The sequence below is a fragment of the Anomalospiza imberbis genome, chromosome 8 (genome assembly GCF_031753505.1).
Source record: "Anomalospiza imberbis isolate Cuckoo-Finch-1a 21T00152 chromosome 8, ASM3175350v1, whole genome shotgun sequence".
Taxonomy (NCBI): Eukaryota; Metazoa; Chordata; class Aves; order Passeriformes; family Viduidae; genus Anomalospiza; species Anomalospiza imberbis.
The window spans coordinates 18,836,760-18,852,714 of NC_089688.1; the positions used below are offsets into that span (position 1 = coordinate 18,836,760).

Genomic DNA, 15,955 nt, shown 5'->3' on the forward strand with positions numbered 1-15,955 from the left:
ATTCCTAAGGAGCAGCAGAGTTAAGATGGAGACAATCACTAAGGGCCTCTACCCTTGAGGGAAGAATACTTGGAAACAAAATATCAGGCTGAGGAAAATTATGTGATCATGGATACAAAAAAGTTCAAAATTTCACAAAAAAGGTTTTAGGTAATAAGGGTAAAACTCTGCTGTAGTTGATTTCTTCACTTCTGTTGTAAGTGTTCTGAAAGCTAACAGCTGGAAAATAGAACACCTACTTTGCAATTCAGTGGGAGATGGGGGGTGATATGCATTATATAGTATTTAACTCATAGCTAGTTTAAATCTTGTTTTCTTACATTTTCCACATACCTGCAGGACCATTCTGAAGTTGTCCTTGATTCTACTGAAGTGTCCACAGAGGATGGAAAAATGAGTCGGTTCCCAAAACCAGAGATGGAAATCCAGTTCACGCCTCTGCAACCCCATAAGATGGAGGTGAAGCACCAGGGCAGCACCTCACCAGTTACAGTTAAAATGCTCAAGCCAAGAAGGAAAAGGAAGAGTGTAGAGATGAATGAGGTGTGAACTCGACCAACTGACAAAATCTGTTGTGCAGCTTTTCAGTTTATTACTCTGATCATTTATTAAAACGCTAACTTCTTATTTTCTGCTGCGATCCCAGGGATATACATATCTAGGGTATTATTTAAGCCCCATGTTTCCATATTGGTGGATCTCTGGCCTGTGTTGAATAAGGCCAGAAATCATAGACTTCTGCTGATCCAGACTCTATCTCCTTGTGCTTGATTGGCACTTTCTCTTTACCTTTTACATTTCTCTCTCCCAGATAGTGCCATTTCTTGCTGTCTCCAGCTCTGATCTGTGGCTTACAGATCAGTTCTATAAAATTGTTTCTTTTGGTTTAGGCAGTCACTGGTATCAATTATAATTTCTTCTAATTCTCTTTAGGATTTTGTGAAGAGTGAGAACAAGAGAAATACAAAACCTGCTATGGCTGACTCACCTTCTACAAGCAACAAAAAAATGGTTTGATTTTGTTCCATTTTTGAAGTTAGTTTAGCCTTTTTTGTAAAGGTAGACTTGTGAAAAGAGCAAATATTCTTATGCAGAAGTGTCTTATCTTTATCTATGTATTTCAACAGGATTCTTTAACATTTATGGTGACTTTCTACTAAACTCTATAAGCCAAAGGGTCTGTATTTTCCAAGAATGTGTAGTGTCCCAGCTGCAGTGTGCAGTGATTCAAAGGGGAAGGATGTTGCATACTGAGTAGTTAAAAAAGACTAGCTTGAGCATGTTATTAAAGTGTGATGTTATAGGCAATCCCTTTGAAGTAAAACTACAGTTTATCCACATATATGGCAACTACAAAAAAATTATTTTAGGCCATAGTAGTAACCTGGGATGGTTCAGAGGGTGAGACATTTATTTGCCCCATCAGATTCTTTTATTTATAATTAATACAATATAATTATAATTAGCTTGTCTAGTAAAATACTCTACAACTTTTAATCTGCCTTTTTTTAAAGGCAGATTAAAAGTTGTAGAGTATTTTCCTCTGTTTTCTGTATGACTCACGCTCTTAAGTGTATTTTGTGAAACTTTGGTGATTTTCTTTCTTCTAGGTATAAAATGAGGTTGTCCACATTACGTGTTGTAGTGATATTATTACTAAATTGAACAAAGGTGACAGTAGCAAAGCTCAATGTGTCAGCTTGAAAATAACATTGAAGTAAAATAGAATGAAATGAAACTTGAGAATTAAGTCAATTTTCAGCTTAAACAACGATCCTGTATTTCTGTACAGATGGCTACTGCACAATCCCTTAGAAAAGAATACTCCTTAAGAAGGCAAGAATCTACTCTGAATAAAAAGTCAGCTAAGAAGAAAGATGGGACATTACAGAAAATTGGTGATTTTTTCCAAAGCTCTCCTACTATTATTCACTCTAAAGGTTTGTACAGTATAAATAAGGCTTATTTCCTATTCTCTAGCTGTTGTAGAATGGCAGAAAAGGAAAGATTGTCTTGGTTGTGAGGATCACATAATTCTAAAACTTAGGTTAACTGTGAAATATAAACCAGGTGGAATGAAAGATGCAGTGTGAAATACATGCATATTTATCATCAAATCAATGGGCCTTAACTTTTAGGCCCAAAATATTGGTAGTTACTCTGTACTTATTTACATGTAAAGGCAGTTTTAGAAACTTGCCCTGCTGCTGTGAAAAAATCAAGCATTGAATCCAAACTCCAAATCTGATCTTGTTCTATAAGCAATCCCTTGTTGCTGTGGAAACTTTGTTAATGTTTTTTGATGTATGTTAATTTTATGAAATCTGAAAGCCAGTGACTTATGAAAATATTTGGAAGACTTCATTAAACTAAATATAGAACAACTAATGGGTTTTGCTGAGTTTAGGTATAGCCTTGGGAAGATTAATTGCTTGGCCTTTCCGTTGAAGGATGTTTTTATTCTTTCCTACGATAAATATTATAAGAATCTCTGAGTTACTATGCTTTTAAAAAATATAAAATTAGCAGGGGACACAAGGAATCACCAGTGTTTAATTCTAAAATACACTGTTATTTGTTTAAAACAAAGTTGGTCATTTATTAATGTGGACAGTCAAGCTTGTCTTGCTACAGAGTACATCTTAAATTTTCTGATGTAATACAGTCTAGATAATAACTGTGAAATTTTTTAAATTTCTGTTTGTGATATGGGTTCCAGGAGCACAGTATTTATTATTATCAATGGAAGCCAAACTTAGACTACTAAAAATTTCATCCTTAATTTGAATACTCAATTTGAGCAAATGAGTTCTGTTTTGTAACCTTTATTACCATGTCATGTATGGTTTCCCTCTTTGTATAGCAGTATTGCATATTTCTTATTTTTCTTATTTTTTTCTAGTACATATATTCATCTCTTTATAGAGCTAGTATTTGTTTGATTGAACTATAAAAAGGTATAGAAAAAATTGACTGTACACTTTGCTGCTCTCAGCACAACAGTTAAGCCAGTTGTTCAACTCACTAGACTTTGAGATCTCGGTGAGATCTGAATCCTAATTGATTTTTAATGTGCTATTTAAATGTGTCCTTTAAGCTTTTGCACCTGAAGCTACAGAAAATTGCTTCCAGCTACAGAAAACTGGTAGTCAAATACCAGTTCGGAATTTTTATATTTGAACTTTGGTGTACACTGGCTTAATTTTTGAACTATTTAAATAAAGCCTTCTTTATTAATTAATTTTGAGGCTAACAAAACCATGATATGTATTTATGATAAAATTTGTCTTCTAGCAAAGAAGTTTATTGAGACAATAAGCTCTCCCAAGTCTTCAGAACAAGAAAATGTCAAAGAAAATGAGCTCAAGCCAAAACGAGCTAAGAGGAGGCTGTATTCAACTGACATTTCTTGCCCTCTGGATATCCCTGGTTCTTCAGTAAGTGATTCCTTTTCTGCCCACTGTACTGTTTTTCTGTAATCTTAAATTTAAATTAACTATTAGGGAAAAAAGACAAATCTGAAGGTCTAATCAAGTTGCAGAAGAGGTTTGAAAATACCAATTTATATATTTTTCTACCTAACTATTCCTTTTGGTCTTTTCTTTCTGCTGATTTATTTATTTTTTTCTGTTTTCTCACCTGTCTTTCTTCGCTGACTGATTGTATAGATGATACAGCAATCATAGAGATACCTTCACATCTGGATTCACAGATATCTTGTAGTGTGTGCAGGATTACTTTTTCTTTGCTACAGCAGTGAAGTCTTAATTTGTTTTTCTAGTAGTTGCAGTTCATCTAAATGTGTAATAAATATATATATATATATATATATATATATATATATATATATATATATATATATATATATATATATGTGTGTGTGTATATATATATAAAAAATAAGTAGCATAGAGGGAGAACAGAAATAGAGACCAGGAAGGCATCCACAGATTTGGAATGACATGATAGAAACACAATAAAGGTCTGCATGTACAATTAACTTCACAGGTGAGCACCAAAGGTATTTTTCAATTCCATTTATGCCCTGGTGATATTTGGGCCATAATGGCATGTGGATACATCCATGCTTTTCAAAGCACAGGCTAAGTAGCCTTCTGGATGCATTTTAATTTTGTGGCTCTGTCTGAGCCAGTCTAAGAGTCTTGAAGGCCAGAGTTTGATGTATTTTTTCAGAAATCCAACTTTATGGTTTAGACAGTAACGGTAGTGCTGAGCATTCTTCTGCTCTGCTGGAAGTACATCTCTTCCTTCTGTTCCATCCTTTCTCCCCTATGCTATGGTAAGCATTTGCCCATACTAAAGTAGCTTATTGAATTTTCTGTAAGTTGTATGAATGGATGCAGCAGAACCCACAGTGCTGTCTGTAAGAGGAAGAAGAACATGGCAGAAGTGCTCAACAAAATGAGCTAAAAAGCTTGGAAGTGAAACAAATTGTGCAAGACTGAATCCTGGGGAAGTCAGAGAAAGCTAGAAAAATTTAAACTTAAAATGTTTTCTGGACACTTCCTGTATCAGAAAATGAATATTAGATTCTAGAAGTAAGAGCTGCATGCTGATATTTTTTTCTTTGGACTTTGGTATTTGTTCCAGCAAAAATGGGATTTTTTTATGTTTATGGAGTTTTTTGCTTATCATGGTGCACTAAGATTGTCTCTCTATCCTGGAGACCCCTGACAAAAAAAGGTAATAGAATCATACAATTGTTTAGCTTGGAAAAGATCTCCATTGAGCCCAGCTGTTAACCTAGCACCACAAAACCATTAACTCCTCAAAACTCTATTCCCAAGGGCCACATCCACACATTTTTTTGCAACGCTTCCAGAAATGGTGTTTACGCCACTTCCCTGGCCAGCCTGTTCTACTGACTGACCACCCTCTCAGTGAATGGGTAAATTTCACCAAAGTGACTCAGGCAAAACTCTGGAAACAGATTCTGGGAAAAACGGTTCTGTTGGGCACACAAGTCTAAAAGGTGAATGTCATTTGTCTATGAAGAAATTCTGAATAACCATATTTTAATCAATTTTTTTCAGATCCTTATAGAACAAAAGAAGGAAAGTGACCATCTAATCATCAAGCGACGGCTGCGATCAAGAATAGCAAAATAACCTTGCAAAAGTGTTTATATTTCTTAGCTAGGACCTATTCCCATTGTATTATTCCAGCTTGTTGTATGTAGGAAGCAATAGATATTTAGTCATGCTTCAAACTCTGTATATAGTTGTATAGAATTCTTCTGACTCCATTAAAATTGTCAAGTTCAAAAAACCTTGTGTGTGAAACATTTTTTGTTTACTACAAAGAGGTCTTTGGAAGTGTTCATAACTTAATCATCATGCAGTAAGAGCTATGCCCGTGTGGAATGGTGTAAATTGCTTTTTTTAAGGCAGCCTATCTACCTTGACTTTGAGTAGAAAGAAATGAGTACACATTGATGCTTGTATAGCCTTAAATTCTTCTAAAATGTTGAAAAAATTGCTTGCCTCAACTTCAGCTCCTTTTTGGTGAACTTTTTTTTTTTTTTTTCATCCTTACGGCACTCCAGTTACAGACAAAGTGAAGGCTTCTGGAAGGAAAATGTGAGGACACTGCTTCACAGAAGTCAAGCCTTTATCTTTGGCTAAAGAAAACAAGGCGGTACAGAGGGATCCAAGGGGCTATCATTTGATCAGAGAGCTGATGAAGAAGGGTTACTTTCTTGAGTTAAAGTGTGAAAAAGGGAGCAGACTTTTTGGGATGATCGTTCAGTAATAGGACAGCTTTCCGTAGACAATACAAGTATTTGAACACGGTTGCCACCTGATTCGTGCTGTGAAAGAGGAAAAGCCAGAACTGCTCTTCCTGGCGGTGGCCGCGGGGTCAGTGCGGGCGCAGCGAGGAGCGTGGCGCCGGGACACCGCGCATGGGAATGCGCCGGAGGGACGGGCTGCGCCATGTGCTTTGTTTGGCGCTAACGCCCTGTGATCCCGTTCAGCCGAGCTCGCTAAAGAAGCTTCAGAGCGGGGCCTTGCAGGCCTACATGCTCTTGGCCAATTCCTCGCCCTGCAGATCTCTTCCCCCACTGCTGCCTGCCCACGGCCGCAGTAATCGGCGCAGAGGCCGGGCACCAGGGCGGGTGGTCAACATCCCTTAAATGTTCCTGCTCTGCCGTGGGCTGTACCTCAAAGCAACACCAGACGTGATTGCACGGGCTCTGTGCAAAACCAAATACTAATCCTCCCCTCAGCCACCTTTAACACTTCGGCTGTAGTCAGATGAGCCAGTTGAAAGGTTCTTGGCTGGCAACATGTTCCTGGGCAATCTCCTACAGATGCCATTTCTTAAAGAACAGAAGCGTGGAAGTAAGCTGACATGAGTGAGTTAATTGAGAGTGTTTGACAGGAGCCTTAAAAGCAGCTGGAAATAAAACATGGTTTTATTTTCAGAAGAAAAGAGAATCACAGTTGCTGTACAAATTAGTTTTTCCTTGCTTATAGGCTCGTGATACCTAGCTTCGTGTTCTAAGGAAAAAGGATTGGTGAAAAAAAAGAAGTTATAAATTTATATTTAAATACCTCATTGAGTTTGACTGCTTGGTGTTAATCAGGTACTTCTGCATGCGGATATCACTGGGGAAGTTAGTACTGATCTCAAGAGGGATCATAGAGTCACGTTCCCAGGGGATACAGGCAGCTACTACGCAAGTACTAAACCAAGGAATTTATAGAAGTAGATGCATTTGAAATTAGCCATACTGGAGGTTTTTTTAACCTGTTCCAAGCATAACAGTTACAATATAACACTGTTTGAACTTTGTGAGAAACACTTTTCAAATGTTTGAATACTGTAAAAGGATGCATCAATGTTTTATTCTACTGTGAAAAGTGTGTGCTGCATCTATCCTCTATAACTTATTTTGATTTGGGTTTTAGGACAGCACTGGAAAGGAGGAAAAAAATAATACTAACATGTGAGGCATAAGTGCATAGAAAAAAATAATCTAATCAGATAAAAGCTGCTATCTCCTTCCAGTGTTAATGAGACCTGGACAAATGCTTCCAGTAGACAGCAATGTGACTCAGGACCAGATTGAAAAATTAAACACTGTAACTTGAAGTGATCACAAGGCCATTGAAACTGACTCTGATGTACTGCACTCTGTAAATGACTTTAAGCTGATTTTTCCATTACAGAAATCTGAAAGTTGACTATGTGACATTGAAGGCAGGGCCATAGTAGTGAACAATCTAGAACAAGACATGCAAGTTGGGTTTCACCTATATCTAATATTTGTTTGTGATTATATCACAGAAGAGTTGTTTGGGTTTTTTTGTAACAGCATTTTCATCATGGGAACAGCCTAATTATTAATTTCCACTGTTCAACACGTTCCCCCCTCCCACCAATAGTGTATTTACTTGTGCTCTGCTGCTACAAAATTGACCTTTTAAAAAGGTCAGTGTTTGGTGATTATCAGACTTGTGTGCATTTTCATAATGCACAACAAGCAGGGAAGGTAAGTTCCTTCACTTAAATTGAACATTTAACACAGCGGTTTTATCAGTTTGACACCCTCTGACACTTAACTGCTGTGACAATAGGGTATCATCCAAAGTTATTGGCAATTTTTTGAGACACCGTGTTGTCAGTGAGTTCTATCGAGGCTGACTCTTTGTGAGGTGATGAAAGCAAGAGACTATCACTCTACAAATTCATTTCAGCACTGCTCTTTTTTTTTTGTTAGAAGTTCCTAGCAAACAACAGTACTGGCTCCTCTCTCTCTCCAGCCCCCTGGGCTGCTGCAGTGTTCCTGCAGAGCCAGGCTGTGGGCACTGTGAAGCAGTTGGCTAAGGAACAGATAAACTGACTGGCTTGTCATTTCTACAAAGTCTCTCAGCTCTCTATTGCCCTATGATAAGTGGAATAAAATTACCCACATTTATTCCCAGATGCATCAGCCTTTTGACATTTAACATGTTACTTTTCCTGTTTTAATGAATTATTTAGACCATGATTTCATTGGAACTGAGATTTTACATCTAAATGCAAGAAGTGTTTGAAGGTCTCAAGCTTTGCTCAGCACATATAAGGTCACAACTTCCTACTCTGAAATAAATATTATAATCACGGTCCACGTATTTCCTTATTGGAAGAAACTTTTTATGGTCACCTGTGGGAAATAAGGTTTCAGCGATTTTTGAGATGCTGCTGCACTGGTTGACATTCTCCCTCCCCCAAGAAGCTCTGGCTTTATCACCATGATAATTTGGATGTGTTTTACCTCTGTCTTTGTATCTGGGATTTAAGATCTTCATGAGGAAGAGATGAAAAGGACCATGCCTTTACTCACTACAGAAGGAGCATGCTGCTTCTGTAATAGGCAAGTCTTTGAAAAGTGGCTTTGAAGGAATCTTATGCTTTGAGCATTTCTGAGTTTTGAACTCAAGGCAGTGACTGAATTCCTGAGGAAAGTGGTTTTACAGAGACACCTCTGTGCTCACAGGTATTTGAAATAGTCACTCCTAATTTGGCAGGGAGGAATGTCACTAGCCCTGATCTGATAGCATTAAATGTGATGCTCCTGTGGGTACTTGAATGTGAATAAGATGTTCCTCTTTGGAAAAGCACATAGCTGTGCCTCTTGAATGTCCCAGGAAATCTTCACTTGTAAAGTGTTTCTATCTTTCCATAGTTGTACTGAGGTCAGGAGAAAGACTCCCTCTTCTAGTGACTCATTTAAGTTTCCCTGTTCTGAAGTGCGAATCACCCAGCATTCAGATTCCAGAGCACTGGGCTTTCTGCAGCCACCAAGAAACAGTCTGGAGCAGCTTGCTTTAGGTGGTCCAAAGAATAATTTTGAAATTAGGGAAGTGAAGACTTTGTGGAAACTCTGTGAGCAAGATGTTCTGGATATCTTTCTTTCCAAATGGTTTATCCAGCTAAAACCTATTATCCAAATAATAAATTTGAATGATCCTTGTTTTCCAAGCAACAATTCCAACTGTTTTGGAAAAAAAAATCTGGAGATAATTCTTTGAGCTTAATTTATTTCATCTTTTTAAGCATATAATGTCCATGTGTGAAATACTACATGGTATTTATTTCCACTAGCATCTCTTGGTAATGTCAAGATGATCAGATAGATGTTCTCATCACTAATATTGACTGTTTAATTTCTTCCTTATGAAAAAACACCCAGAGAAATGCTGACTCCTGCAGACACTGCTTATACAAAGCTGGAACACTGATTTCCCAGCAGGAAATCACTTGGACAGTCTCACACAAAGTAAGTTTTCTCTTCTTTGTAGATTAAATTTCATAAACATAGTCAGACTCTAATGATGCAAATAAGTAATAAAAAATTAAATATCAAGTACAGACAGTCTCTTTGATTCTCATGACAGCTTTTGAAAGAAAAATCCTGGAGTTGAATGTCCCTTGAGGAGTAACTCTTGTTTACTAATGCAATAAACATAACTGATGAAAGAAATATCTGTTCTATAGATATTGCCAAAATACAAAGTTCTTCGTAACTTAAACATTTCAGTCTTGTGGGAGGTAGAAATCTATGTTCCAGTAAAAGATATGCAAGCCATACTTCATGCAAGATGTATTTGCTTATCATTTGTGATTTACAGGCATTAGATGTCCTGCTTGATTCAAACACATTTAAAATATTTAAAATAATAAATAATAATAAATAATAAAAATAAGAATAAATAATAAATAATAATAAATAATATTTAATCCCCAAAGATATTAAAATTCATTTTTAGTTAGAAAGAAAGTTTCAAAAACCTGACTAAAATGACCTTTCTCACCTCCTCATTGCTTAGCATTATAGCTACTAGGGAAAGTGTAAATTAAAGCTGCTACAGCATGGTCGCACCTGAAGTTTTGCCAGGTGAACCTTTGGTTCCTGAGATCACAGGGCTGATTTTGGTGCATCAGAGAGGCCAGTCCCCATTCAGCCAGGCTGTGGCTGCACTGCTGAGCTTGTGCCTCTAAGCAGTTCCTGCTGTCTGCTCTGAGTGGCAGCAGCGCCCTGGACCCCTGAGCCTGGCTGATCTGAATAACCACGTTATTCAGAGCCTCCCCTCTGCCTGCTAGAGCTGTCCCGTGGGTCAGGTGCAGGTGTCTCACCAACACAGATCTCAGCCTGGGCTAATGTTTCCTGAGTGGCACCTGAAATTGCTGCAGAGGCTGACTCGTTCCATGCTGAGGTTCTCCTGCTCTCGTAGATGCTTGTGAAGTGCTGAAGTTATGCCATCCTGAGAGCACACAAGTCTCAGTGGACATCTTCTCTACCCTTCCTTCTTTTCCTCTCTTGCTCATTTTCTAATATGTCACAGCATTTGAAGTAGAAGCAGTGTTATTCTGCTGTTTATCTATTCTCTTATAAAGATTTATGTTCTTTATCAGTATTTTGGTTTTACAGTTCAACAAAGTATCATCTATGGTAAAACAGCACTTGAGGGTCCATTTTACTACAGCTGGAATGGGCTGAATATTCTTAGTTCCCTTTTGATCTAACGTTATTTCACTTCACTCCTTTTCTCTCAGCCTACGTACAGAATCAAAATATCAATCTTGTTTTTGTTTTTAACTTTACTGAGAGATTTTATTGCTAAAGCATATTAACACCTCTCACTTTTTTTAACATCTAATGTTTGATATTTTGAAGATTCTGTTAGTTAACAAAATTATCTTATTGTTCAATGCAAAAACTGGGTTCCAGATTCAATAAGCCCTTAGTCAACACACAAATGACTGAAAGCTGATTAATTTATTACCACATGCACAGCACTGAATTGAATTAAAAGAGTAGCCAGAGAACTTCAAAACTACCTTTTACTTTTTCTTTCTTTAGACATATTTTTCTCTTAGTTGCTGTCAGTTTTTTTTTGCATTAACTGAAGGCACTTTGCACAGGACACTTTACTGAAACTAAGCACCATTGGTTGGGAACAGATCATGACAGATGCAGTGTTGGACAACCACTAAAACTACATTCAGAACTGAGATTCTGGAGACCACTAATCACAGAATGGAACAGGTTGGAAAGGACCACAGTGGGCCACCCATTGTGTCCAACCTCCCTGCTCAAGCAGGGTCATCCCAGAGCACAAGCCACAGATTGTGTCCAGATGGTTCTTGAATATCTCAAGGGAGCGAGACACCACACCCTTTCTGGGCAATCTGTCACCTGCACAGTAAAAAGGTTCTTTTTCCTATTCAGGTGGAACAGCCTGTACATCAGTTTCTGCCTGTTGCCTCTTGTTCTGTGGACTTGGATATCCTAGGTACTTGGATGTCAGCCAAGCACCCTGGGCTGGCAGAGAATACTGATATGAGAATGTAGCAATTGTAAAACTTCAGATAATGGAATCATTCTTTCATACCTCACAACTTTGCTTTCCACTGCTGCCATTCATGTGTGCACACACTAAGGACTAAAGCAGAAAGAGGAGACCACATCATTGTGTTGGCAACATACATCCCTTCATGTTAAAAAATCCTATCCCAGCCTGGAAACTGGTTTAATTTGTAAATCAAATTGGAACAATTTGCCTGTGTGGTAAATAAAATATCTGTTTTAGCTGCTATATTATTCCAGCTGTTCTGACTGCTCACAGTGTGCCAAAATCTGTCCTTCAGTGCAAGTTTATGTGATTTGTTTGGCTTCCATGGACATATGCCTGCAAGCAGAATTTATCCCTGTGGTTTCATGAGGAATTGTAGTAAGAAGAAAATACTATAGGAGACACAGCCTATGAGTTCTGAATGGAAAGTAAAGAATGTGTGGCTTGGAGTATGCCAAAATAACAAAAAGTTATGGTTTCATGGATGCTGATAAAAAAAACGTCTCCTGAAGTACTGAATTACTTGCTGGTGTTATCAGAGATTCATTGGCAGGCAAGTGCTGATGAAGTGATTTTATTTAAGTGGGGAGCTGGAGAAGCTGTTGGCAGCTGCTATGAGGAGCGGAGCCTCAAACCAGCAGACTGAGGTTAGACTACCTCAGACATTTAAAATAGTTTTTCATTGATGATGCTTAGTCTCTGCAGTGCTTCTTTGTAGAACTCCAAACAATGAAGGGATGAAAACTAAACAAATTAAGATAAACTAGCACATTTCTAGCCTTCTGCCTTTAGTGAACATCACAAACCTTTGACAAAAAGCAGTTCTGCAAGTCTGTCTCCACAATTTAACATCAACCTTCTCTTGCATACAGTTATGGTGTCAGTGCCTTTAGGACCAGAGAAACCTCACAGTGCTCCATTAGTAGTCAGTGAGAACAAAAATCATCATGGTAGAAATCTGAATTTCCACTTCTCCCCAGTTTGATCTGTGTTCTGTCAAAAACATTCCCTGAAAGCTGGGAATTTATCCATGAAGCCAGGAAAGATAAAAATGTGAGCTATACATCTGAGAGGGAATTTATCTAAGTTGCCCATCAGCAAAAAGACTTTCTAGAGTCAGTGATGTAATTTTCCTGTAATAGAGATTAGCAGTGTCTGCAGGCTGTCAGGTGGTCTCTGGTAGAGGGGTGCAACAAAAGCACAAAAGAATAACACATCTCTGGAAAGGATAGAGCTAATTCTCAATGTCAACAGTAGCTGCAGTCAACTTTTGTGGGAAACAGTCCTCAGAAAATGCCCTACATTGCATATCTCTGTGAGATTTATTTTTTCCTTTTAAACAACACAAAATTCAGAAAACATTCAGGCATAAACATTTCACATTTGTTTTGATCTTGCTGACTTCAAATGCCTTTCATGTACTTTTAAATTTTGACTATTTCAGTAAGATATGCAACAGAAAATTAAAGGGGAAATAGGGTGGATTACCTCCATGAAAAGTTAGGGAAAGGATTAGTGAGTGGAATCAAAATGTCTTGAATAAAAGAAAAAAAAAAAAAGAGCTATAGGAATAAGGGACTGGAATAGGGTTTTTCATGAATCAGGTCTCTCTGCTGCATCCATAACAGACAGTAGCCCAATTTGGGATCAAAGCCCTTCAAAACTAGAGTCCTGAACCTTCTGGAAATCTAGTCCAAGAACTCTTTACCCTCTCAATCTCTTTGCTGCAAATATCAGTTCATTATTCCCTTTATAAGTACTTCAATGCATTTAAAGATGATCTTTTGTGTTCAGTGATGTTCAGGCTTTCTTGAAATGCCATGTATTCTAGATGACTGCTCATTCCCTGTGCTCTCCTTTTGTTATCCCCAGTGTGGGGGGTTCTCCTGGTCACCATCCTGCCCCAGCTCCACCTGCCTCACCAGCTGCTGGCTGGCTCTGGCTGGAGGCTGATTTGGAGGTGGCTGCCAGCAGGTTTCTCCCCAGGCTGCTGTAACCCTGTGCCTGACACACTGGGCTAGAAAGGGTGAGGAGGGTCAGGGTCTTTGGCCCTGAGAAAATCAATGTCTTGCCCTGTGCTGCAACAGGGGCACTGCCCAAACCTGGAGGGCGTGAGAAGAATTGGCCACTTCACAGGGGACGGGGGTAGATGTCATTTAGCTTAGATGTCATTTTGGCTCTGTGTAGCTTCTCACTTTAGTGGAGCTTTTATAATCTCAGGGGAGGTTTAAATCTGTTTTCTCTAGAGACAAATATTTGCTGTATGTAATGAGATTTATGTGCTTCTAAGGAAAAAGCTAACAAAGTAATTTTCATCTGCTTTTAACTATGAGACTTCAGGCTCTCCAGGGATAAATAACAGTAAATAAAATACATAAATGAACATAAAAATTCTCTCTATCAAGAGGTGGATTTTTACTTTGTGTAAACTGGAGCATAATTTTGCTCTCTAGAGAGAATAAAAAAGAATTGTTGCAAGATGTGCTCCACCTGTAGTTTTCCCATGTTGGCACATAAAACTTAAGGTACATTTTTTCATCAGAAAAAAGGATCAGTTGTCAGGAAATGCTGTCATCAGATTCCTCTAGGACAGAGGAAGGTTATTCTATTAATTATAATTCCAGTCACTTGTCTTACTAATGCCAGTCTTTATCCACAACATTCCACCTCAATGAACAGCTGAAGACAAGTGATGGAGCAGCATTACAAGCTTGTTGTTTCTGCTTTCCAACACAGAACACGGAATGAGCTAACTATGGATGTGTCTCAGCAGCTGCAGTGTGTCCTCCAGAGCAAATCCTGCTTTCTCCCTGAGATTCAGGAGGTTTCATCTCAGGGCTCCTGTGGGCACTGCTGCAGGAGGGGGGGTTCTGCTGATGCAGGGAGTAGGCTCAGGTGGTGCAGGGCCCACAGGTGATGTGAGAACACAGGGGCTCAGCAGTGGGTGCAGGGAGGGAGGGAGGGAGGAAGGAAATGTGCTCTGCTTTTTGAACTAAGGCTGGGGTTTCACAGAGACCACTGTAGTCAGAGGCACATCCAGCCAAATTCATCCAGTCTGTTGGGGGAGCAAATGGTGTGAAATGCAAAGAGGATGAAAAAGCCAGAGGTGAGGAGGAATGTAGGGATCACCCTGTACCAGTCATGTTTTTGGTGAAAACTAACATGTCCCTCTAGTGTTACCAGACTTTTCTTAGCATGGTGCATCGAGCATAGTGGGAAGAATATTGCCCTGAAAAGCTATTATAAGGCTGACCCATTATGCCTGCCCTTTCACATTTTGCTTAGCCTTATTTAAATTCCTGGATTTATTTTTCTGTCTGTATATCTCTCTCGATGTATCTGAATTGACTCACACTAGATTTTCAGTACCATTTTCACATAAAAATGGCAATAAAATTTTTGGTCCTTATTTCTTGGTGGTAGATGGCTAGTTGTGCCTTTGGCGCCTCAGGTGTTATGGGAAGAGTTGGAGCTATGGAAAAGAATCCTAACAGGACATTAAAGTGCAGGAATTAATGTTTCTGAAGAGCTAATATGCTTGTGGTGTACTTGGAACTGTAATAACCTTTTGGAGGTGGAGGTACACACCAGCATGTGTACTCACAATCTTCAGGTGAGTTCTTATATATTGATAAGTTATAGAAACACCAGAAACACAGGAGTGTAACTATGAAACAATGAGAACTAGATTTGTGGTAAAGGATACCTCTGAATAGCTTCAGACAGTTTATTGTGTGAGTAGAGTGTTTGTACTGCCCTTTATAACTCTGTTTTGGGGAGAAGTCTCACAAAACCTGTGGTTTGCTCAGTTCCTGCAGCATGCTGAAATCTCAGAATTCACACAGCTTAAGCTTCTGTCCCTCTCAGCCTCCCTATGGAGACAATCTGAGCAGTTCTGTGAAAACACAGCAAGCAGCAGCTGATAGTATCTGAGAATTTGTCAGTGCTGAAGGCACATTCTTGTCTCTGGGGTAAGTGAGAACCGCTAATCTCCCAGTGTTCAGCAAACCCTTCTGGGGACCCCAGACAAATCAGTTTCTGTGCAGCCTGTCATTGGTCCCTTCATAGATTTACACTGGCCATAAATCAAGAGCTTTCTCTTGTGCTTCCTTCACCACAGCAATGCAAAAAGAGGGAGAAATTGCACTAAATTCTGCAATGAAAAGCCTTTCCTTCAAATGCAGTTTTTGCTTTAGATGAAGTATCTACAAGGCAAAGAGACTCTTGCTGATTCTGCCTGATAACTCTGGGCTGAGGAGTTCCTTTCTTACAGTGCTTGGGGATGGGATAGGCACTCCTTTTTCTTCCTGGTTACAGGTTTTCTTCTCCTGGTTTAGACAGAGAGCCAACAATAAAATTTATTAAGTGCAATGATCATTCAAATAAGTTGATATGACCAGGTAAAGGTCATATCAAAGTAAGACCAATAGGTATGAGACAAGTTTTTATCCATTTTTATATCAATAGAATTATCTGGTTCCATTTTCCACATAATTAGGGAGACTTTTCTAGCAGTTTAACTAGACAAACCTTTCTCTCACCTAGCTCCAAAAGCCTATTCACTGTCCAATTAATATTCTCTTCAGAGTAAC

General features: G+C 38.7%; 1 protein-coding gene across 4 annotated transcripts in view; it reads left to right on the plus strand.

The window, feature by feature from the left end:
• Positions 1-5,289, plus strand: part of KIF20B (kinesin family member 20B) — a 34,492-nt gene extending 29,203 nt beyond the window's left edge. For all 4 annotated transcript variants that reach the window (XM_068197615.1, XM_068197616.1, XM_068197614.1 and 1 more), the window contains 5 exons: positions 340-543; positions 934-1,011; positions 1,793-1,940; positions 3,295-3,453; positions 5,068-5,289. In XM_068197615.1, the coding sequence (XP_068053716.1) occupies positions 340-543; positions 934-1,011; positions 1,793-1,940; positions 3,295-3,453; positions 5,068-5,069 (591 nt within the window). In that variant the 3' untranslated portion in view covers positions 5,070-5,289. The remainder of the gene's footprint in view (positions 1-339; positions 544-933; positions 1,012-1,792; positions 1,941-3,294; positions 3,454-5,067) is intronic.
• The last annotated feature ends 10,666 nt before the right edge of the window (positions 5,290-15,955 follow it).